The sequence below is a fragment of the Thalia democratica genome, chromosome 1 (genome assembly GCF_965202585.1).
Source record: "Thalia democratica chromosome 1, ktThaDemo2.hap1.1, whole genome shotgun sequence".
Taxonomy (NCBI): Eukaryota; Metazoa; Chordata; class Thaliacea; order Salpida; family Salpidae; genus Thalia; species Thalia democratica.
Window position 1 is genome coordinate 51854900 of NC_139165.1, and position 26336 is coordinate 51881235.

Sequence of the window (26336 nt, forward strand, 5' to 3'; positions counted from 1 at the left end):
TTATTAAAAATATACCTTTTCCTTCAATTTTTGAGTTAGAGACGTCAAACTTTCAGAAAAAAATTCTTTTTATAGTTTAAAAGACTTTAAATGTTACGATTTTAAAAGTCTTAAAACATATAAATTTTATGTAAATGGACAAAAAAATAAGGTATTTTTTTTATAAAAAATTTATTTTTCAAACTTAAAAAATCCCTGCATTCAATCTTTTTTTAAATTAAAATGGACTTTATGTGAAAATTTGAAGAAGAATGGTCAAAAAATGAAGGAGAAGATGAATTATTAATGAAATCGTTTTTTTTTTGCGTCATTGGTTTGCCTTCCATTAGGAACCTATTGAGGTCACCGACTTTGATTGCTTATACCTCAAAAACTTATTTGAATTTTTTTAAGCATTTAAAAATGTCTGATAGCTCAGATACAACTCTATAAAGTAAGATCAACTTGTAAAAATCAAGGTGCCCTCCCCTATGCTCTGATAATTTTTGTGATCGTTATATAAAATATAAAAACTAAGCTGATATTAAAATTAAAAGTTAATTAAGTTTGTTTCTATTTGTTTTTGACTAAAATTGCATTATAAATAATGAAAACGGATATTTTAACAGCATTAAGTTTTTATTTATAACAAACTTTTTCACAGATTATTTAATTTTTATACTGTTTGTTCTTGTTTTGTAATTGTTTTGTTTTGGTCTGTCTTAACAATTCTAAGTAATGCACAAGCTTGTTTGCAAAGTAAAATGAGTTATGGAAGTCGTGTGAAGTTAGAAGATAAAGTACTTCATTTTGAATTTAATTTTCAACAAGTACAATTCAACAAAAATGGAAAGTATTTCCTAAGATTTACTGTTCAAAATTTTCATCGTGAAGATCTTCTGTCTATGGTAATATTTATTAGATATAATCACTATACAAATTTGTATTTCAAAAAAATAAATAAAAACTCTCTGAAATTTCTTAAAAAAAAGTTATTCTTTTAATAATTAAAAATTTTTAAACAAGTTTAATATTAAATAATAAAAATAATGTTAATTTTTTTGATAGTATTCTTATAAATTAAAGCTATAAAAAAAGCAACAAAATATTAAAAAAAACCTGGCCCCTTTTTTAAAGTAGGTTTGAACTGAGGGTCACTTTTTATAAAATGTATTAAAAATAATATTTGAGATAATGCTAATTTTGTAAAAAACATCTCATAAAAACATATGGAGCTCAATTTATAAATTGTGCTGTTTTCTTAGAAAAATGATAATTCACTTTTTGTTTTAGGGCTAAATACTTAAATTTTTAGTCAACATTTCTTAAATAATTTAAAATAGATAACATGTTGAAAAAAAATTACAAATAAATATTTTAGTTCTAAACATCTAAAGATATCCTTCATTACAAAAAAAGTCTCAAAAGTAAAAAAATTACTCATGTAGTTGAAAAAAATGTTAAAAGTAAACTGTAAAGTTCTGAAGAAGGTTAACAAAAATGAGTGAGAAAGTATATTTAAAGTACAATATCTTTTTTTTTCGCTTATAGTTTGTCCTTCTATAATAAACCTGTAAACTCACTATCTTTGGTCCCTTATATCTAAAAAATTCAATTGCATTTTCTTAAGGGTTTTATAGTTTGTAATATATAAGTCAAAAATCACAAAAACTGTAGGGCTTTGATTAAGATATTTTCAAATTTAATTCTATTTCTTCTAGACTTACATGGTTTTTAGAAATAGGGCATGGGGAAACCCTATTAAAAAAAACATTGGCTCTTATATTAAAGCATATCAACTACATTTTTTATTTAATAAAGAATTTTAAATAATTTTTTGTAATAAAGACAACTTTGTAAAAAGTTTCCAATACAAATGTATAGACAGCAATTTTTTCATTGTCAATATATTTAAAATTAAAAAATTCATAATAATCTATCTTCTCTTTCATTTTACAAGCTAGAGATCTCAAATTTTCAGCAATCATTTCTTTTATACTTTATAAGACTTTGAATGTTGCAATTTTTAAAATATTTAAAAATATAAAATTAAAAAAAAAAAAGTTTTTTTTTTCAAAGTTAAAAAAATTCCTACATTAAGTCTATTTAGATATTAGTTATGGACTTACTGTGAAGATTTGACAAAGATTGGTTATAAAATGAAGGAGAAAATAGAGTTTTAGTGAAATAGTTTTTTTTTGCGATTTTAGTTGAGCCTTCTAAAAGTAACCAATTTGAGGTGCTTATATCTCAAAAGTTACTTTGAATTATGTTAAGCAGTTAAAAATTTCTAATAGCTCAGATAAAACTCTACAAAATAAGTTCAACTTGTAAAAATCAAGGTGGAACCCCTATGCTCTTAAAATGTTCCAGTATTTGTTAATTACTCAGGTTTTAGGGAAAGTCTGTTTATATTGAAACTTTTAGTATAAAAAAATATTTCAGCATTGTTACAATTTAACATGCAGAGCCAAAACATTGCGCACACATTTACAAACAACAAGGTTATCAAAAAAAACTTAACTTTTGAAAACCTAAATACTACTTACAAAAATACTTATGCTTTATTAACTCTTTGTTATACTTAAATTAATAATATTTTCTTATTTATGTTATGTCCTAAGTAATAAATTTAAAAACGCTGTTAGTGGTTGACCTTTAATGTCTTTTTGATGAATTGCTTACATAAAATAGTTTAGAAAATTTGAGAACTAGATTGAAGAAAAAATATTCAATTTAAATTTTATTTATTCATTGCCTTCACTCTTTATTGCACAACTAATTAATATAAGTTTTTAAGAGTATGCTGTTATGAAAACAACTTCTAATTTTAAGTTTATTATATTTAGCTCTTATTTGCATCTATTAATGATAGGTCTACTTAGAGGAAAATAATAGTGGTCAAGTAGCTGCATACCGACCTGTGAGTACTGAAGTTATAACATGGGATGGTAGTAGCCAGTCTGTGACTTTCAAGCTTAAGAGTTTACGATATTTATTTCCTAAAGGTAATAAAACGTTTACAATATCTTAAACTTTGTTTATGTATTACAGTTTTGTATTTAAAAAAAAGATGTTTTATTTATTTTAAAGTAGGTTTAGGTTTATTAGATCCAAAAATACCACACTTGAATGAAGTATAGTAAAATTGTTCATAACATTACTTAGTACAACAATGATACTACTGCTTTATAATTTTTTTAATTAAACAGTTTTGTTATTCTAATAGAATTTTTGTGCATTTAAGTGTTCTAACTTTGTATTGATTAAAGTTACCATATTTTTTGTAAATACTAAGTAACTTTTTATTTATGTTAAATATTTTTGTAATTAGTATTTGTTTTTTGTTTATTCAATACTACAAGTTAAATTTTGAAATTGTACGACTTTTATTTTATTTATTTATTTACTTTTTAATTGCTTATTGCAAACATATATTTACGTCTTAATTTTGTTCTAGAGTTTTTCCGGGCTGAGTAATACTTTTTGTTTTTTATAAATTTTTATGAAATTTTTACTCGGTTTAGTTGTTTAATCTTTTCATCAGCTTTCTGTTACTAGCTTAGTTTAAACTTGTTTACCTCTATATTTTGTTATACTTCAAAAAATAATTTTCTCTTGAATCCATTTTAAGAAAACTTTGTTAATAACTAACCTTTTAAACATTTATTTACTCAAGTTTTATTGATTATATACTTTTGTGTACGGATATTCAAATTGATCTTAATGAAAGTTAAACTTATAAGTTTTTTTTAACTACTAGTTTATAGTTTAAATGTAAGAAAGATAGTTATCTACGCATATAAATATAGTTTGTTTTATGAATGATAAACAGTGTGAATGTTGTTGTGCGTTTTTATTTTTTTTGTTTTTTTTTTAAAGTAAGTACTTTTAGCTACTAATATCTATTTCTTTGATTAGTTTTTCAAGGTTTTTGTTTACTTTATAGTTCCTATAACTTTAAAATTATTCTACAGGTTTCTGTAAAACGCCTACCTCCTAACTGGTTGAAATAGACCTTTCTGGTGACTAAAAATTAAAATTAAGTGTTATACTTCTTTGTGTAGAGCAGGGTTTCCCAATTTTATTCTAAAGTCCCCTTTGAAAAACTTTAAAAAACTATAGCCCCCTTTAATAAGATTTCTCAAAAAACTACCCTTAAACACCCCTAAAACCTTTTATATTTTGTTCTTCATCATCAACTCCAGAATATCTAAGGTAAGTTTCAAATTGTAGCCTTGTGCCCTCCTTCCTTTTACAGCTTATGGCCCTCTAAATTTCTGAAAATTTCCCGTAATATTTAGTAAAAGTTTTAAATTTACCCTTAATACGTAAATAACATTTTTTGCTTTTCATCATCAACCTAAGAATATCTGTGTAAGGTACAATTTTTGGCTTCATGCTCCCCCTCTATTGTCGCTTTACTACTCACACCCCCTTTGCAGTTTATGGTCCCTAAATTTCTGAGATATTTCTATCTCATATATGAAATAGTTGTAAAAAAATGTGGTTTATTGTTTAACTAAATATATATATACTTATACATGTATATTGTATATTTTAAAAATCCCCAGAATAAGTACATTAAAAACAAATAAATAAAACATTTTAAATTAATGAATGTTTTTATACCATCTTGGCTGATGTATTCTTTGAAAACACCAAACAGAACTTATATTTTTAATTTTAATTGAATAGTTTTAGTATTAAGTGTTTTAACTTTTTATGATAACTTTATAATTAACAATTACTAAGTCTTTACAAGCTGTTACAAAAAAAATATATCTAATATAAGTTTAACCTGTTCAGTTTCCATTAGTGAATAAACCTATTAATTTATAAAAAAATACTTAAAACAAAAATATTTTAGAGAGCTACTACTTAAAGTCTGATAACTTTTGTTTTAATACGAATTTTTTTATTCAGGTAATAAATTTTATAAATATGTTTTTGAAATACATTAAAACTTAATCTTTGAAAAAGATTTTCAAATATTGGTTTTTTATAAAATTTCATTCCTTATTTCCATTTAAAAATGATTTAGGCCCACTGTGTGGCTTTTTATTTACCGTTTTATATGATATGGTTAAGCCTTAAAAAAAGTATAAGTTTATTGAAGACTTAAAACAATTAAAAGTATATTTTTTACTTATAAAATTTTATTTTTAAGGAAGTTTTTCGTCAGTTTAGGAGTATGGGTCACATAACTCAAATGTTATAAAGTAAAAATTCACTTATTTTTTCTTCAGCTTCAATAAGTTTTATAGGTAAGCTAAAGACAAACTTACAGACAGTTCTGTCTGAAGAACCAACATTTTATTTATGTATTTGTAAGCAATATTTTAAAAACTATTTACGTTTTTTGACAAAACTATCTATTTCAGTAAAAAAAGATCTAAAATATAATATTTTCAAACAAACAATTTTATTTTCCAGTAAGTACTATATACCACATGAAGAAAAATGGTAAAATGAAATTTTATAAATAAGTATTTCTAATGGACTAGTTTGTTTTTTCAGACCCTAAAAAAAACTTAATAATAAACGTAATTTCAAAAGTAATCAACACTTGTTGGCAAATAAAACTTCTGAAATGATTTAGCACATATGAAAGAAATCTAGTTTTAAAAACAAAATAACTATTTCTAACGAACAACGTATGACACTTTGTTTAATTTTGTACTAACCAAAAAAGTTGTTGGCCGCCTGACCTCCCCCTTTCAACCCACTGTGTACCATCAACTATTTATGTAATTATTTAGAATTAAATATTAGAAAGCAGTAAATCTAGTTAACTAGTAAATCCAACAAAAATTCGAAATAATCTCATTTTTAGTTTTCAATAAGTTGCATATAATGTATCTCTAAAATTATTATAAAACAGGATTTTGTAAGAATGACAACAACTATGATGTAAACTTAACTATTGAAGCATTAGCACTAGAACAAGCAGGTAGAAAATTTAAGCAACCTAATAAAGTGGGTGAAGCTAAATTTGCAATTTATCCTAGAACTGATGCACCAAGAGCAAATCTTCTTGTTGAGTAAGAGCCTGAAAGTTGTATTTTTTGTAACTGTATATATATATATATATATATATATATAGAATTAAGTTATTTTACTTAATAAATTAAATTTTACACACTGAGCCCACCTTTGGGGCTTTATTATTATAATTTATTTCAATTTGCATCTTAATTTTATCTTTATCTCTTTCAATTATCTGTCCTAATATATAGTTACTCACTGAAGTTATATGAATTTTTGCTAGCTTATTGTCGATTGGTATATTAATTTTTGCACAAGCCGTTTTGCATGATTTTTGATAGTTTCAAAATTACGTCATAATCTATTTATGCAAAAAATTTTTAACTTTCATTAGTGATTTTGTTTTGTGCTTTATTTTAAACTTGTTTTAAAGCTGATGAGTGAATAGTCACGAAACTCGAGTCCTTCGAGTTTTGCATCTTTAAATAAACCTTATATATATATATATATATATATAAAATAAGGTTAATGTTCAAACTTGAACACCTTCTACTGAGCCCACTTGAAGGGCTTTTAATTTATTTTTAAATAATTTATATCTTTGTTTACCAAAGTGCTTTTTATTTTAAATTTGAACTGGCTGAAGGTTAGAGACAATCTTTTTTGTCTTTATGAAAAGTATGTTCCAGCATTTTTAAAATGGTCATTTCAATAAATTATATATATATATATATATATATATATATATATCTTTAATGCTCTTTTTCATTTGTTTTAAATCAAAATACTGTTTAAGGTAATAAGGTGGTAAGATTTTTTTTTGCAAAAGTTAACAATGACTTTTTTATAAAATCATAAAGTGTAAACTACAAATAATTTTTATTTAGTATAAAAATTTTAACAAAATGTTTAGTTACAATCATTTTTATAAAAAGTTTGTGACACTGACGTAAATTCATGGACTGTAATTTTCATTTTATATTATCAAAAAAACCTATCTACATTTTTTGAGCTAGAGATCTCAAAGTTTGAGAAAACATTATTATATGGCTTACAAATTTTCTAGAAACAGGTTTTTAAAAATTTAAATTTTTTAATAAGTTTTCAGTGGAATACTTATTTCTCTACTCTTTAGTGTGCTTTATTAGGAGCCTATTGAACTCACCAAATTTAGTTCGTTATGTCTCAAAAGCTACTTTAATAAATTTAATAAAGCAATGATTTTTGTCTAAAAAATTACCACAGTTTTTAGTGAATAAAAATACTTTATCTATGTTTGAGTGTTCAGTGTGTTAGTAGGTTTAAATAACTAATGTTTTTTATTGGTTATAAGTTTTTTGTAAAATTTTAATCAAATGTTACAGCCGAGGAGAAAACTATTACAAGTATGCTGGTATTATAACACTATTGCGTCCTTTCACAAAATCTTCTATATCAATGCATTGTGGAAGAATATCTTATTCAGTAGCATTCAGAGAAGATGTAGAAGCTACAAATTTAGCTGATCAAAATGGTGAAATACAGGTATAACAATATAAGAAAAGCATCTTTATGATGTAAGAAATACTATTAAAACTTTACTTTACATGTAATTTCGTCTTGATGCTACAAGTTTTACTTGTTTAAATTTTATTTTATTTTCATTTTAAAAATATAGTTACTAAACATAAAGTTTATTAGTTTTTTAAGTCTCTTTGTTTATATTCGATTACTTTAAAACCTTTGAGTTAAATGATTATAAAGTTCGATAGTAAATTAAATTTTTATTTTCATTACTTTTGTTAGTTTGGTTTTCTTCAATTATACTAGATACTTTGAACTAATAAATGCTACTTTGTTTTATTTGTAAGCGAGTACTTCTTGGTTAAAAGTTAATGAATTATTAAATTCTAGGGTACATTTAAAAACAAAATTTTATAAAAACACTAAAAAGCTTGTTTTAGACTAGGTAATTATGTTTTGCTACATAAATATTATTTGAACGCTATTAACAGGCAAAACCCATGCCAAAACCGCGTAACACATCACGTAAAAAGACTAAAACTCCACCAAAGCAGACACCTTCTCCTGAGGTTATTGAAGACTTCAAAGACGATACTGTGTCAGAAACGCTTTCTGGTTTGTTTATTGTTTGATTAAAAACTTCAGTTCAGTTTAAATGTAGTGGTTTGTACCTTAGGTAAGTGGAGTGCAATAAAATAATAAATGTATAAATTAATTTGTTGTTTTTGTTATGTTTAAAACCGAATTACGTTTTTCAACAACTGTTAGCTTATTTAAAAAAAATATTTTTTATACTTTTGAAAAGTAGATAACTTAAAAAGTTTTTATGACTTTTCAGCTTAAATATTATTAACAAGTATGACAAGAAAACATTAAAATTTATTTTTTGTACTATAAATCGAAGTATTTATTATAAAAAATAAAAACAATAGATTATAATAGATTCATTGAATAGTCCTTATAATTAGATAGATTCTTTTTTTGCTTAAATGACGTAGTAAATAATAAACCTTCAAAAATATAAATTGTTAATACTGTATCATAATAGAATATTCAAACGCAACAAACTTGTTGGAATACAATAACAATAAATTAAAAAAGTACTTAATTTATTGAAGATTAACGACGTTTTTCTATTATTAATTAATAGAAAAGTTCTACATAGTTTTCATAATGTAGGTAGTAGTATTAATATTGAAACTTTTATTGCAAATAAATTGTGAAAATCCTAAGCTGAATTATTTTAAAACGTCACCAACATTTATCAATATTAAACTTTTGTATCAATTTTTTAGGATAATGTAATATTTTCAAAATATAAACACAAATTAAAAGACAGTTATTTATTTTTTTAGCTTGTTATAAACTGATTTATTTCATTGAAAACTTTGTATTTATTTAATTTATTATAATTATTATTTTCATAATAGTTTAGAAAAGTTTTTAAATATTGAAAGTTATTGTAAACACTTTATTATGAAATTGTTTATATGCGTATATTGTAAAAATAGTATTTTCTTGTTCATGATAGTTATTAAGTATGTTTACTGACTTAACCTCAACAACTTTTTGTTTGCTAGTCATCAGTTATACGAGTATTGGTTATGTTTATGCAAAAAGTTGTATTTGCCTTCTAGTTATTACTTTTATGTAAGGTTTTAAATGTACTTTTTTAATGACAAAATTTTAAATCCACAGTATTTTATAGTTGATTTTTTATTTAGTTTTTGTGTCAAAAACATTAGAGCTTAATGGTCTAGTGTAAAGCTGTTTATGCATGCCTGAATATGAATCGGTTTATTATTTTAACCGGTTTATTGCTTACTTTTGTAAAGAGACGAACATACTAAGGGTATAGATGGGGTCCACTTTGTTTTTTACGAGTGGGTCTTATTTTATAGACTTTATGTTACTTTTTACAGCGTAACAAAACTAAGTAGTAAGGGAAAATTGAAATTATTTTAGAGATATGAGGGATCATAGTTGGTAAGTTCAGTAGGTTCCGTATTAAACTTCATACTAAAATGGCGAAAAAAAACTACCTTATTATAAATCTGTTTTCTTCTTAACTTTCGAAACAATGACACTTATTTTTTACACTTTCATTTAGTAATTAAAAATATACTTAAGGAAACTATAGATTTGAGAAAAACATACATTTTTCTTAAAAAGGAGTTTTTTGTGAGTTCTGGTTAAAAAACTTTTATTTTACAACTAAGAAAAATCCAAGACATTTAAATTCTTTTTATTATAAAATAGTATTTTGGGAAATTTTTAATCCCTAGCTTAAAAGAAAATAAAAGTGTATAGTTTATTTCAAATTTTAAATTTAATTATAAGAAAGTTGTCAATAAAAAAAGAGGCCCATCATACGTTTTTATCAAAACTTTAAAAAAACAGACTTTTTCTCAGAGTTTAGTTTAAACTTCTGCATTTCATTAAAAGTATGTATAGTTTATAATTTAAGTTTTTATATAAAAGCGTGTGTTGATTTTTGTAAAACAATGACACCCTCTATACCCTCAAATGAGTTATAAGGTTTTACATTTGACAAAAATAGAGTATTTTTATCAATTAAAGTTATACAAATTAAACAAATAAATATTGACAATATAGATAATTTATAAAACACAGTGGTCGACTTATTTTATTAAGCTATTAAATTAAAAGTAAAATATCATTTATAAATAGAAATAATTCAGAATACACACAAGCTTGATAGTAGGTTAATATTAATTTCTGTAAAATATACAAGTTATTTACTGTTTTGCTCACTATTAGAATAATTTACTACTATGACAAAACTTATCTTTATTGCTTTTGACTATTGCTGTAGTTATAAAGTTTTTCAAAGATATGGAATGAGGTTAATACTTGTTTGATTTTAAGCAATTAGTGCTAATTTTTTAAGTGCTATAAATGCTTTTTGTGACAAAGATTACAGTTATTTTTATTTATTTGAGAATAAACTTGTTTTATACTAAATATATATTTTAAAAATAGTTGATAAATTTAATTTTTTTAAAATTTTTGTTTTGTTTGTTTAGAACAGGATGTCCAAGCTCATTTTCATAAAATCCCCTTAGCAGAAATGTAAGATGTAGTCGCCCATTTTATTTAACATAACCCATTTACTAGTAAACTATTCGTTTACTCTTCACTGCCTTATTAGTTATTACCCCAGTTACCCAAAATCACCCATAAAGGGCAATGTTGCCCACTTAGGGAAACCTTGATAAAGAATAATTAAAAGAAAGCATAGATTAAAATTGTAAATTTAGTTTTATTTTTAGTCTAAAAATTTTATTCAATAAAAGGGTGTATTTTATTAATAGCAAAAAAAAAAACAGATCGAGAAAGCACAATTCCATTTTCTATCTTTTCACAAGATGAGCAGGACGTTTTAAAGCTTAATGATAAAAACTGTCATGTCCAAAGTATTCAGTATCAACCTACTGAATACTTTCTTGACCGTCTTAAAAATTTCATTGTCAATTACTTTGGTGAGAATACATTACATTATTTAGCAGAGAACGACATAAAAAATTTAGAAATTCAAAACAAGGACACAAATCTTGCTTTAGAGTACAGTTGCCGCCCGAACGATATTTTTATTGATGAAGGTAATGATCTTAAAAGTTGCAGTTCAATAAAGAGCAAAGAAAGATCAAACTTTTCTAAAAATAAAAATTCACTAAATAAATCCTTAACCAAAAAAGTTTACAAGGCGTCTGATACAAGTTTAAACAGTTTAAATAGGTTTAGTACTATGGGAGAAATTAAATCAAAGTCTTCGTTAACGATAACATACAAAAGTGAAAGTAACTCAGGCAGTAATGATTCCAAAAGTGTTACTAGTTTAAAGTCCGATTATAAAAGTTTCTTAAACTCTGAGACAAAGGAGAAAAATAATGTCAACAGAGTTTTAAGATGTTCAGAAACGACAGTAGAAAATAGTCAAAGTAATTTAAATAGTATTTTTAGTGGAAGTGATAAAGTTAGTAATACGTCTTATAGTGATTTGATTTCTAATTTAAGTAATGAAAATGATGATGAGCTTTGTATAAACAATAGCTTGTCTGAAAATAGTGATGATGTTTTATACGAACAAAATGCTCCTATTAAAATTAGAAAAAAAATCTCAAACATAAAAAACACCAGTCAAATGAAAGATTTAAAAAAGCGTGTAATTGCAGTATCTAAGAAACCTAAAAAAGTTGTATTTAGAAAAAATGTTAGCTCCACTGATATTGAAAGTATAAACAATATACCTAAAAGTCATTCATCAAATTTGAGAAGTCATTCTTTAAATTTTACTAGCAGTCTAATTGGAAGTCAAGTAAACTTTGATGAAGAAGAAGAAGCTGTAGACCTCAGTAGTGATAATGGAAATGAGATACCCGTTCCTGATGGTGTGTTTGGCATAAAGTCAAAACACCCGCCAAAAGTCAAAAACAGTAACGGGTCTGTCTCCTCAAGTAAAGATACAAAATCTAGTAAATCCTCCAAAAGACATTGGTTTAAAAAGGATAAGTCTGCGCCTGAAAACAACGGTGTTTCACACGAAGATTTGAAATCATCTGAGACGTCTCTGGTATCAGCCATATCAGGCAAAATACATTGGTTTAAAAAGGATAAGTTTGCGCCTGCAAACAATGTTGTTTCACACGAAGATGTGAGATCATCTGAGACGTCTCTTGCATCTGCAAAATCAATAAAGTCTATGACAAAGTATTCAGAGGATGACCACGAGTTTGTTCAGAGTTTAACACATATCTTTATGCCGTCGTCAAAAATAGAAGACGAAGATTTGGGACCAAAAGAAGTTTTGAAACGACGCATGGCTTCTATAATGACAAAGCCTATAAATGAAGACGGTACTAGTATACATAACACCCGGTCGTCAGCTAGCACTTTTTTGCCTCCATTTACAGACTCACCTGATAATCAGTCTACTACACCTCCAAAAGTAACAGTCTTTGACCCAAAAGTTTCTAGTCTAGTTTTCGAAAACTATAATGGTAAGAGACACACTGTACCAGGTCAATTTAATAAATCTTCGCTCGATAATAAAAGACGAAGCCTTCCCGCATCTTATAATATCAATGCAAAATCTCCTTCAAATAAAATGGCTGAAAAAATGAATTTTAAAACAAATTATGACGGTAAGAGACATACTGTACAAGCTGTATCTGAAAATCCTTCGCCGGATATTAAAAGACGTAGCATCCCTGCATCTTATAAGATCAATTCAAAATATCCTTCAAGTAAAGTAGCTGAAAAAATTAATTTTAAAACAAATTATGATGGTAAGAGACATACTGTACCAGCTGTATCTGAAAATCCTTCGCCGGATAATAAAAGACGTAGCCTTCCTGCATCTTATAACATCAATGCAAAATCTCCTTCAATAAAAGTAGCTGAAAAAATTAATTTTAAAACAAATTATGACGGTAAGAGACATACTGTACCAGCTGTCTCTGAAAAACCTTCGCCCGATAGTAAAAGACGTAGCCTTCCTGCTTCTTATTACAACAACGCAAACTATTCATCAGATGAACTTGCTGAGCAGCAAAGTTTAGGTGAAGTAGTTTCATCGAAACTTCGAGAGACATCAACGTCTAATGGTAACAAGAGAAACAGCTTAGATGCCCCTGAAGAAAAAATAAGACTAAGCAGCTTAGAACCGCCAGAAGGTGACATCATAACACAGGAGTTGCTACACAATTCTTTGGTGTCTCTGATAGAGCTTATCGACGAGTACACCGGAAGAAGAGCATCTACTGCACAAGTAGACCAGAATGATAACGATGATGAGCTTGTAAGAGTGGTTAGAAGGTCTAGAGCGGAAAATGAAGAATTGAATAACAATTTTGAAAATGACCGTAAATCTAGCATCAGAAAAAATTCCGTCCCTAAAAAGATATCTCAGGTTAATGAAGAACTACAACCTCCAAGTTATAATAGAGAAAGTACTAAAAAAGAGTCTATCCTTGATAACATGAAAAAATCTAAAGTTTCAAAAGAAGAACCGTTTGAAGATAAAAATGACAGAAAGCATTTTTCACTTAGCAAAACTAAAAAGGAGAAAAGTTTTCTGAGAGAAGAGTCTTCGGAATTTTCCTTTGGAGAAAGGGAGGAGTCTCAAACAAGTGTTGAAATATCTGTCGATAGTTATTCAGAACAAAGTATCGTAGTCAAAGTATCAAGCTCTACTTTTAAACAAACTCGAAAAAGAAAAAGCAGTTCTAAGTCGGACGACGAAAACCTTAAAAATAGTGATAAAATAGTTGAAAATACTTCAGCTGAATCTGCTCCTGTAATTAAACGCCGAAAAATCGATAAAACAATTAACAGCTTGCAAAAACCTCCTTGGAACTCTAGTACAAATTTACAAAGTTTGTCTGCGTTGTCGAAGTCATCACTTGTGTTGAAGAAACCAGATAGGATAACCAAAAAGTTTGAAAAAAAAGCTCAAAAAATGAATAAAGATACAAAGTATAAGCCTAATCTTAAAATAGTTCCAGAAAAAGACACTAATTTAGTTGAAACAAAAAATAATTATTTAAAGAAAAAACCACCACCTGTTCCTAAATCCAATACCAAAAAAGACGATGTTGTCGAAAATCAACAAAAGCCTAATCCACAAAACAAAGTACCACAAAAATTCAATACTACTAGTGATAAAGATCCCGAAAAAGAAAAAATGAAAAATAAAGAAGAGGCTAAAAGCGAAAAAGTTAAGGAAACATCTTCACAACATAGTTTGAAGATCAAGGTTGCAATCAATAATCAAAAACCCCAAAAGAGTTTAGAAAGAAAGAGTATAGAAAGAAAGAGTTTAGAAAATAATAAAAGGCCAAGTAGAAATACTGTGAAACTAAATGATGACAAGTCAAAAATTGTTTCAAACAAAGTAGACGTTGATGTTTCATCAAAAATTCAAAAAAATAGTTCACCAGAAACAGCTAATACCTCTTTAAAAGAAACCTCTGTAAAAGCTAAAATTAAAAGCACCATTTCAAGCAAAAGTGATGTAAATAATTTGAAAAAATCTATAGGTGAACCAAAACAAAATGTTACTGATTTCAATATGCCGAAAAAAAGTGTAGATATGAATAAGTCAGAGTTTAAAGCAAATGTGCAAGTTAATCGAAAACAGACAGAGAGTTTGAATAAAAACAAATCAGAAACTAAGGTAGGTGTATTATTAGCTTCAAAAAATACAAGAAAATCTCAGAATTTGAATAAAAACAAATCGGAAACTAAGGTAGGTGTATCATTAGCTACAAAAAATACAAGAAAATCTCAGAATTTGAATAAAAACAAATCGGAAACTAAGGTAGGTGTATCATTAGCTACAAAAAATACAAGAAATTCTCAGGGAATTAGTAGTCAGCGAAAGTTAAAATTTGATTTAAAAAATGTTGAAAAGAATAGTAATACGAAAAGTGAAAGTAGTGTAGAAATTAAAAGTACGATTCTTAACCGTTTGAATTCTCAAAACAAAGCTAAACAACGAACAGAAAACTTTAAGGTTGACGTTGGAGTTTTTGCGGAAGTAGACAAACGAACTGAAAAAAAACCTGAAAAGGTTGCAACATCACCAGTACCAAAACCTACCTTTATAACACAAGACCCAAAGTTTAATCAAGTAAGTACGAGTACTTCTGATACAGAACCACAGTTTAAAACGCACAAAACCCAAACAAACCGTCGCGGCATTGACGTCACAAACTTCTATCACCCTTATCAGAGACTGGCGCTTCGAAAAGAAAGTCCAGACTTTGTTGGGCTGATAGACCAGATAAGAGCAGACTTGCGTCGATCCTTGAAGTTCATACGGCAGCAGAAGAACCCTAGCGATCAAATACGAATGTTCAAAGAACTGATTTCAAAGTACATTCCGACTGAAAATGAAATTCCAACTCAAACCTCTGATACAGACGCTATAGCTTTATTGTCTCTAGAAGAAGGTCTGAGCACCACTGTCGTTTCACCTATTAATAATCCAAAAAAATTTCCGGATGAAAGCATCAGGGCTATGACAAAAATACTAGAAAGTTTTCAAAAAAGCAATCCCAAAGACAACAAAATGTTATCTAGTCTGCATCCGGTGCTAACTTCACGCGGGTTGGAGTTAATGCCAGTTGAAGATGGTATTTCTAATATTGGACCAAAAAGACCAGTGCCATTTGAGGGTAGTTATGATATAATGACTAAGAAGTATGAACCTGTTCTGATGTCAAGTCCAATTAAGTTTCAAAAAAAGCATCATACTTACAGAGTAGACCCTTATGAAGTAAAGTTCAACTTTTTACCAAATAGAGAGGAACGAGTTCTATCTTCTTATAAGCCTGGTAGAAGAAGATTAAAACCTTCGTCTTCTTCGTTTAGAAAGTTTTTTAGAGAAAATCATAGAAGGGCAGCTATTGTACGCCAAAATAAAACCAGTTTAAGTTAGTATTGTTTTAAGTACGTAACTATGTTTTTGTAAACTTTTCTAATATGTTCTATATTTATTTTTAGTACTTATTTTAATAATTGCATTAATAATATTAGATTACTTTTTGTTTTTTTTTAAACTTATATTTTGGTTATAAATTTTCTTAAACATAGTTGTTAAACAAGTAATTTGAGTTGATTCAGATTGGTTGATAGATTATATTAGATAGTTAATTGTAAATTATTACTGTTGTAATTTAGTTTTGAATATTCAGAACGAGAAGAAGCTAAGTTACGAGAATTAGCTAGTATTAGGTTAAAAGAACAGCAATATGAATCATATATAAATGAAAAAAACAAAGCTCAAAGCTATACACCTGCAACCAAACTTCCTCCAATTCATGGTTTGAGTCATTAACAGTTAAAATACTTTTTCTATAACTTATAGTTTTTATTTCCTACAAGCAGTCTACACTTACAATTAATTTTTATTAAATCAATATTGCAAATTTATAGATTTGTAACTTTTGAGTCAAAGATTAAATAAACAAATAAAAAACTAACACTTTAAACTTATGATTTTGTAGTTTCACACATTTAAAAAAATTATTTGTTAAATAGATAAAAAAAGAATTATAAATCATACAATTTCAGTACATAAATTTTCACTGTACTAAATTTTGGTAATTAGATTATTTCAAGACTTTTTTTTTATAATACTGTAAAATATACATTGTCATTATATATAAAGATGATGAAATGAGAAGGCGTGACAATTTGTCAGCTATTGAAAGAAACCCAATCTTAGGATTTCTTGGTGAAAACACTTTAAAAAATACCAGCACTATTAGACCCATTATTGAAAGAGCTTGTGATAGTATGTTTTGATAGAGTTGTAATTTTTAGTCTAAGTTGTTTAGTACAGTGAACACTTTAAAATAATTTTATTATCCGTAACTTTAAAGATTTTTAAATTTTAAACAAAAAGTTTTTAATTTAAATTAAGTTCAGGATCAGTAACTTAATTGTTTACTAATTGATAGTAACTTAACAGTATTTAATTTCGAAATTTTGCAATTTGAAATTTGATTTATTATTTTTTTGAAAGTCTTTTATATTTATTTGTTTTTACAAAGTTTTGTTTAAGTAAACTTTGATTTATAGATAAACAAAAATGTGATCTCATTTTTAGTAATGAATAAAAATATAATGATCTTTAAAATATCAAAAGTTAGCTGTGATTTTTTTCAGTTATATATTTTCTAGAGTGTAAAGCTCTGTTATGCTCACTTTATTAATTTTGTTTAAATGTTAGTGTTTTAAACAGTGACAGAGTCTGAAGAGCATATGTTGAAACACAAAGAAATTAGTAAAAGGTAGTTGTAAATAAGACTTGTTCATTTGAATAGTTAAATGAATTTATTTTTGTAGTTTTTGTTATATCGAAAACCAGTAGTTACCACAGCTAAAATCTGCTTTTACCATGGTTTTGATATTTATTTTAAATATAAAGCGTATTAAAATAGTTTTTTTGATTCAGAACTTTTTTCAAAATTTATCTAAATTTTTTTATGGATAGTTTTATATATTTTTCTTAAGTTAAAAGAACTAGAAATATTGTTTTTTAATGAATTAAACAAAGTACAAATCCATTGGTTCAACAAAGCTTACACGAACTACTTGTTTGGATGTCCTGTTTTTATAAATTGAGCGTTGAATTAATTTTAATAGTTTAAATTTTACATGTACTTTATTTGATCAAATGTTTTTCAAGAAAAGTAGTCTTTTTTCTCAAGCTGTAATAAATTTTGCAACACACCTGTCACCGTCTTTACATTATCACATTATTTATTTAGTTATTTTACGCTTTGTAATTGCTTTGCAAGCTTGAAGTGTTTGTTTACGTAATCAAAATATTTTAGTCAACATAATAAAGTAAATTTGACGCAGCATTAGAAAGGAGACACGCACCCAGTAGTCCTCCCCAAACCATCACCCATGAAGACTCTGTTGTCAAGGAAACGAGGACGATCGAGGTGCAAACGTCCACACCAACTCCATCGGAGTTTTACCTTGCAAATAGTCCAGAAAACACTACAGTTAAAGGTGTGTAAGTGTATTGCGATGTACTTAATTAAACAATGACAAAACTCATAAGCTAATCAAAACGATCATCAAGCATTGAAAATGTTTATTTTAAATTGTTATTAGAAATTAATCTTGTATATTTTTCGTAATTTAGATTAAGTAATCACATACTTTAACAAGCACACTAGACGCAGACTTTTAAACTGTTACGCTGTGAAAGTATAATAATGATGTGCCATATGTCCTAAAATTAACACAAAAGTCATTACAATAATAAGTATTATTGCTATGGCAGAAGTAAAAAAATGAAATTATATTGTGGTTTTTATTAAATTTTTCAAAATGTGCATACTATAAAGTTTATACTCACAACAATGTAAGTATTAAAGATATTAAATAGTAATTTAACTGTTGAGGTACTTATTGCTTACAGCATTGTATTTACTTATTGTGGGTAGTTGAAAACACATTGAATAAATAAGATAAAAAGTAGCAATGTATAACCTATAACTTCTTTATTATTCTTAGAAAATAATTGATGTTTGGCTTGTATATAACTTAAGTTCATCGTACATAAAAAAGACTATTAAGTAAATGATTAAATAAAAAAAACTTTAAACCTTTTTTCAAACGTTAGCTACTCATCGTTTTTTAAGTAAAACATCACTTTATATTTGTCTTGTTACCTTGAAACAGTTAGTTATTTTTCGTGTGTGTTTTAACGTTTAACTTAATAAAATGTTTATCAGTTTTTATGGCTAATTTTTTGGCTGGGATTTCCACTAAGTTATTTTTATTTGTCGTAGCTTTTACAAAATTTTTTATTATAAGAATATAATTGTAGGTTTTAAAAGACATATTTAAATTTTCTCAATGTACAGTAGTCTGCTTTTTGTGTTTGAACTTTGTAGCCAAAAATATTGTGCGTAAAATGAAGTTTTTAAAACTTAAAATAAAAAAAAGTATTTTACTTTGAATAATAGGTTAAAAAATTACTATTATTTAAAGCAATTTGAATCATATTTACTGTAAATATGTACACAATAATACAAAGGTAAAAAACATACATAGTATATATTTAAATTTGTTAAAAACTCATGATTGTTTATGTATGCTTTAATTAATTCACAGTTGAATCATAAAAATAATATAATAGAGCCATAACAAAAAATGTATTAAACAAAAATAATGAACAGTAAAATTGACAATTACTAAGAGTTTGATGCTCTCTAAAAGCATGTCTGTTAAAGTATCTTGTCGTTTGGGTCTAGCAGATTCTTTTTGTTGATGACAAGTTTATTTCAGCACTCGTTAAAAAATATCAAATTGTGATTGGATCTTTCCAAAGTTGTTATCAACATCATCAGCTTTTATTTCCGCTAAATACAATTTTTCTCCCAGAATGATAGACTTTTCGTAAAAGTCATCAAGAATATTTTTTTTTGATTGTAATCTTTGACTAGTAGTACATACATCTACTAACTCATCCACCTCTGATGTTCTCATCTTCATTAACTGTTTTTGTTTTCTGTTTGCTTCTGCTGATATTTGAAAAACATGACTACTTTTATAATCAATAGATAAACCAACTACAATTTAATGTAAAAACTTCAAAATGTATAAGTAAATATTATATATACACCATTCTTAGAATAAATTATTTTTGTTTTTAATTTAGATGTTTTAAATTAAAAAAACTCGTCAAAAAATAAGGTGTAGGAATTTAAAAAAAAATATTATCCAAAATAAAGCTTTTAGTATGAATATTGTTTTAGTTTTGCACATCATTGTGTTTATTTTCATAATGTGTAACAGCATACAATTTTAAAAATAGAAATGAAACTTGAAAAGTCATTTTAAATAAATTTGTGAAGTTATACTGTTTATTTAAATATAATTCGTTCTGAAAACTGTTAGCATAATTTATATTAGATAAGCCTCTAGTTCAAATTAAATCATTATTAATTTAAACGAGATTTTTTTAACCACTTTACATAATAGTACGTTAAATATAAAATAGCTGTCCAAGTAAAAAAAAATAAGTATGCCGCTAGTATGTATCAGAGCAATGAATAAAGCGTACCTAAATAAACGAAAAATACAAACAAATATCAATAAAAGTACTTTTTAAAACATTTTCAATCATCATTGACTAGGCGGTGCGTTAGAGCCTCTCGTGCGAGATCAAACAACATCAACGTTTGAAGACAACATGATGTTGAATGGTGACATCCACATCAGTGTGGCCAGCATTCGTGAGCACGAGCTGTTGGAAAGGGAGCGGGCGAAGCTGCAGAAACGCCAGTTGACGCCGACTTCTGTCAGGTTGAAAAATCACACTTCTCCCAATGCACAAGCCAGCATGGCCGATAGCGAGGAGGTTCGTGTTTTTGAGCGAATGTGCCGAATAAAATTTATGGACTGTAAAATGATTGTTTTTTTTTCTAGGCTGTAATTGATTAAACGCGGATTGGTAGTTGCATTAAATTTAGACTTAGTAAATAATAAGAGTTAATTTAATGAAAAGAAGCATAATGGCTCTCAAGAAAAAATGCATGGTAGTAAGTAAAAAGTTAAAGGTTGAATTAACAATATAAGTTGAAAAATAATAAATTTAGATAAATTATGTTGTAATTTTTAAAATTCTTACATCTTAAAAAATTATAGCAGAAAAATAAAATTGTTTGCGTGTAGGCATAGTGATTACTGTTGTATTAAGCATGTTGTATGAGTAATCTTGGGTTAGGTTTCATTGTTTGCTGTTGGAAATATATCAGCTCATACAATTGATAGTTCTAAAGCGCTTGTAGTCTTTAATATTTTTTCTCATTACAAATGTTATTGTTTGTTTTTGACGAAGAGATTGTTGTATTTACGTTAAAAGGTATTTAATTTTGTATGTATTTGTCGTCAAGTACTAAAGCTTACTATTTCTGAGTTAAATATATAGCAAACTTTATTATTATTTTTAAATAACACAGTTTTATTTACTACGCACATGAAAAGATTGTAAAGCTAAACAATACTGATAAGAATGATATAAAAGAATAAAGTTGATGAGTTATTGTTAATCGACCCATAAAAAATTTAAACTATATATAGATGTTTTTCAACACTAATTTAAAAAACAGGATATATAATATAAAAGGAAAAAGTTACATCTCTACAAACAATACAAATGCATTTAAGCTTTGTAGGCATATTATTACATTTTTATCTTTATCCTCTATTCAACTTAAATCCGCTAAAATAACATTATTGTAAAATGTGTTTTTAAAGTCACAATAAAAAGTAAATTGTTGTATATAAAAATACAGACTGTTTGTAAATTATCCTTAAAAATAGTTTTTTAGTTTTACTTTGTATAAATGGAGGTGTTTCTATGTAAATTATTATAAAAAAGTTTAGAAAAGCATGTACTTTTAACTTTGGCAAATTTTTTCAAGTCATATTCTGTAACTATTAAGTTCTTCATATAAGACAATAAAACTGTTGTAAACTATAGACAAAAGAAATATTTAAAACTTAAGCTAAGTAAGGCTTTTAGCTTTAATATATTTAAACTATAATGAGTATAATTTTCTTTAATGTTTTAAAGTAGTTCTATAACATCTGCAACAACGATTTAATTAAAGGTTACTTTAAATCTTTATTTTTTTAATAAACTTTTTTTTAAGTATACTTCAAAGCAACAAGTCAAAATAGAATAAAAAAAAGAACAAAGGGTAAGTAAAAAACAAAAAAAAAATTCACAAGATACTAGTAGTTAAAAATTTAACACAAAATCTTTACTTATTAAATGTTAGGTATAATAAACAATATTTTGTATTAGAATTCAAATAGAATAAAAAACTCGATAGTGATACAAAATCAGTTTAGAAAAAAAAGATTTATTACCACAAAGTATTTTAAGCTAATAATTATTTAAAATATGTTATTCATTAGACCACAAATTATCAGACATGGTTCAAAACTCTGCCATCAACATCTTTCTCCCTCTACTCAAACATAATGCGTCAAAAAGTTTCACATTATTACGCACGTTTTGCTTCGTTCCTCCAGTTTTTTGTTTTCAGCAGCTAGCGTCAACTTATCTAGTTCTCGATTTAAAGTTCTCATTTCTCGTTCTATCTTCTTCCTGAACTGAGCTTCCTTTGCGTCTATCATATTTATAAACTGAGCTTTTCTTTCTTGAGAAAGCTCGTTAACCTTGGATAAGCTTCGTCTCAAGCAAATCTTCTTGTATTTCAACTGATGTCTGTTTTTTTTTCAAAAAGTTTGCACTTAAAAACAATAGATAAAAAATCGAAGCTAACACACTAAAACTACAACTGTTGTTATTATAACTTATAAATTTAAAAAAGTTTTAGGATATCTTAGTTTGTATAAATTAAAACTGAAAAGACAAATGTTAAAAATTTAACTTCACTGTTATGTTCAAAAAAAAATTGAAAAATAAAATCCAGGTCTTTTTGTATGCAAATTTAAATTTATAATCATCGTTCCAAAAATTTACTATAATTAAACTTAGATATTTTCATTGTTATTTATCCCTGAGTACACAGGAAGAAAACATAAGTATCACGATTTACATTCGTTTAATTTAAAAATATTAGTTATACGTTAACAACCAGTATTTTAGCCATGGTTTTCTTAAAACAGGCCATTAAACTTTTATTAAACTTATCAAATAAAACAAAAAAAAATTATACAAAAATTTTGGGAGTTCCGGAAAATATTTCTAAACGTGCTTTACATGTTCAGAAGCTAAATCATAATTAATAATTTTTATATTTATTTTACTAAGAATTGGTCTAAATGTGCCTAACTTTCTTATTTAGCACAACTTTTAGAATTTTAAAACGTTAATAAAACTAACAGTTTTATTAATATTTAATTTTAAGGTAATGTTTCTGTGAAATCTATAAAGTTCTTGTAGTCTGGAGGTCATTTCTTCATTTAGTTCATTTTCTAAATCATTAAGAATTTCTTCGGCATTATCATTAGCAACATTTATGTGCGAGTCACAGTGCTCATTTTGTAATGTCTGTTGGCATTAGAAAATAAATAAACTTTAACTCAAAATAAGAATTATAAAAAAACATTCTTAATTATCTTGCCTCTTAGATCTACAGTGTTAAAAAGTGCGACGCAAGTAGTGGTTTTAGCATAATACTTCACTTTAAAAACTATTTTTTTTTGTAATTTTGTATTTTAACCTGTAAAATTTATTAACATTCATAAAATAAAACGTAAATAGAGATAGGTTCTAAAACGTATAGTTATTTTTATTAAGCAATTCATTTTATTTAACTTATTTACGAAATTTTATACATTTACAACATTTTGGATATTATCATACATAGTACTGTTTTTGTCAGGAAATATATTTTCATTTTTAAATAGTCATCTTTTTAATGCTCATATGTAGAAATTTTTTAAGTTCAAGCAACTAATTTGATAAAAATAGTTCTTCATGTATATTTAACCATCTAAAATTTTTTTTATTCTTTGAAACAGCTCAAAAAAAATTAGTAAGCTAGACTAAAGCTGTTAAACAGTACAAGTAGATGTATGCAGAACAATTGGTAGATATGGGAATATTTTTGTGGGAAATAAGCGAAAAAAAATATTTATAAGTAAATAGTTTAACTAATGTGATGAAAATTAAGTGTGTATAAAATATTACAGACTAAATTTTATTTATTTTAAACGAGAAAACATCAGATTAAGACTAAAAAGTACAAGTAAAAGCAGTGTCAGTGACATTTTGTACAAATTGCCCTTTTAAAATATTTTCATTGTTTAACAAAACTGGCATCGAATCTAAAAAAATAGAAAAAAGGAAAACCTCTATTAAATTTTCACGTTGTTTGTTAATAAAGTTTTCATCAAACTGGCCAGTAATTAAACTTTTCTTTGCAATTTTAGCTTCAGTTTCTAAAATGCTCGTCAAATTATTTTGGTGAATACTTTGACATATTTTAAGTATATTTTCATCGTTTTCGTCTTTTATTATTGAGAGAATTTTTTCTAAGTATTTTTGTAGCGACTCCTAAAGTAGTTAATTATTAGTTAGATTATATTTTATTAAGTTAGTAATTAGTTTTTTAACTTTTCTTTACCTTATTTTTTTTAGTAAAAAAAAGTTAATAAAAACGTTAAAATATAAAAGCTCATTGAAAACAACAAAAAAAAGGCGCTCAAAATATTTGGTCATAGAAGCAGGTGCATGAAGAACCTTTCGGTTATCGAGTCGCACTCGACGGATACTTTTTAACGTCTTGTCCAGGACAGTATATATAACATAAAGTAAAAACATTATAATAATAAGATATATACTTGTTATAAATTTAAAATAAAAGTTTAAGAAACGTATGCGCTATACTTAATAAAAATGTATTTAGATTATAATATAATTTATTAAATTTTGCTTTAAATATATAAAAGAAGAACCATTAGACCATCAAGATTTAAAACGAGTTACGAATTAAAAAATTTATGTGTACTATAATTTTGGTTAAAGTTTATCATAGTGATTCGAAAATCAGCATACTACAGGCCGTTCTACTTCAAATGGTTTCAGCATTAACCACATACTTTTGTAAACGGTTATAAAAAAATCCCATTGTAATATATATGATATTTTAATGTGTTGTAAAAATTTTGGAGTCAAAATTAATATTTATTCACAATAAAAACGTCTAAATATCATAAGTAAAAGTATATAAAAATAAAAAAACGTTAATTGTCAGTTATTTTGGTTAAAAACAAATTACTTCATGTAGTTTTTTAATTAGATGATATTTTTCATCTAGTCGATTTGCTAATTCATTTGTTTTGTTCGCAAAGGAAACCTTGCTCAATTGATATTAGTAAAAACAGAAAATAAGTACAAGTTTGAAAAACTTTAATGGATGACTGCATTTTCAGAGAGATCGAAAATGTCTTTGTTCTTATCAAACTTAATAAAGTAAATTAAATCACTTATACAAGTAAAAGTTTCAATCAAAACAACTCAGTAAGAAAGGAAAATATTAATTTTTATTGTTGATGCAAAGAATATTTCTACGTTGCTTCATCAAAAATTTTAGATATCATAAAACAAACAAATACATTGAAATGTAATTTTGAAACAAAATAAGAATTATAGATAAGTTTTGATGAGCTAGTAGTAAAATATTCCCATAAGTTCGAAAACAAAGTAAGTAAGTTGAATAACCTTCAAGAAATTTACTTAATTTAATTCTTTTTTTTTACTTTTACAGTTCTTCAGTAGATACATAGCTTAGTGCATGCATTTTCCCATAAATTTAGCTATTCCATTTAGTAAGTTTCGGGTTTCTTCAAGTATTGCTATTACCTTAAAACTAAGCATATCTTGCATGTTGTTTACTATGATTAACATTTAAAAAAACCTATTTATTTCTCTCGACAGTTTTGACGTACTTCTGATATTTTTGGTCTTCCGACTAGTTTTTCATTGTTGCATTACATACTGCAATGCAATGTTTTATATCGTTTTCACTCAGCCTTATGTAGATACTTGTCTTGTTGCTACTTTTTATGTGGACTCGGTAGAATATATTTTCTTTCAAAATTTACCTTTTATAACTTTTTTTTACTCATTGTTTACTATTGATATTTTTTAGTTTGTTTCGGAACTCTTTTTAATATGCCATTTCATAGATGTTTCCACATTTATTAAGAAAGTAAATTGTTTTGACGTTGTTATTATTTATGATTCTATCGATCACACTTTTTGCTTTCCGTTGTGTTTATATTTTTAAAGTATAACACTTTTCCTATATTTGTTTTTTTTTGTACTAGCTGTTTTTGTGATTTATCTGTATTGTTGAATAGTATTTATGAATAGGCTGTTTATTGTGTCAGCTAGCACATACTTTAGTACTTTTTTTTTTCTTATTTAGTTATTTGGTCTGTTATTTCTTTACTTTCTTTCTATAGCTTGCTTTTATAAGTTTTAGAATTAGTGTATTGTAAGTTTCTTTAAATGTTAGTGTTCTTAATGATGGCTGAAATAACTAGTACTTAGAGCTGATCAAACGAGCGTAGACTATAATCTCGCAATAAGCTGACAATGTCTCAGACGTTAAGCTCTGAATAATTTATCTGCGTAGATTTTTGTTTTACTTAGTCCACAAACGGTCTCTTCAGTGCTTATGGACTTTATCACGCTTAGTTAAATATCAACATCGGTTTCTCGCAAATATGCCTGCCTGATGAGTCCATATAAGGACGAAGCCGGTCGTGGGTTGTCTCGGATGCTGTTGTTGTTGGTCGTGTGGTAAAGTTAATTATTTATACTTAAG

General features: G+C 26.4%; 1 protein-coding gene across 1 annotated transcript; it reads left to right on the forward strand.

Moving 5' to 3' along the window:
- The first annotated feature begins 778 nt into the window (after nucleotides 1-778).
- Nucleotides 779-20466, forward strand: LOC145837387 (uncharacterized). The gene is made up of 8 exons (XM_082945114.1): nucleotides 779-887; nucleotides 2855-2987; nucleotides 5864-6023; nucleotides 7332-7491; nucleotides 7962-8085; nucleotides 17866-18021; nucleotides 20160-20383; nucleotides 20452-20466. The coding sequence occupies exons 1-8, from the start codon at nucleotides 885-887 to the stop codon at nucleotides 20464-20466; spliced, it is 975 nt and encodes a 324-aa protein (XP_082801240.1). The 5' UTR covers nucleotides 779-884.
- The last annotated feature ends 5870 nt before the right edge of the window (nucleotides 20467-26336 follow it).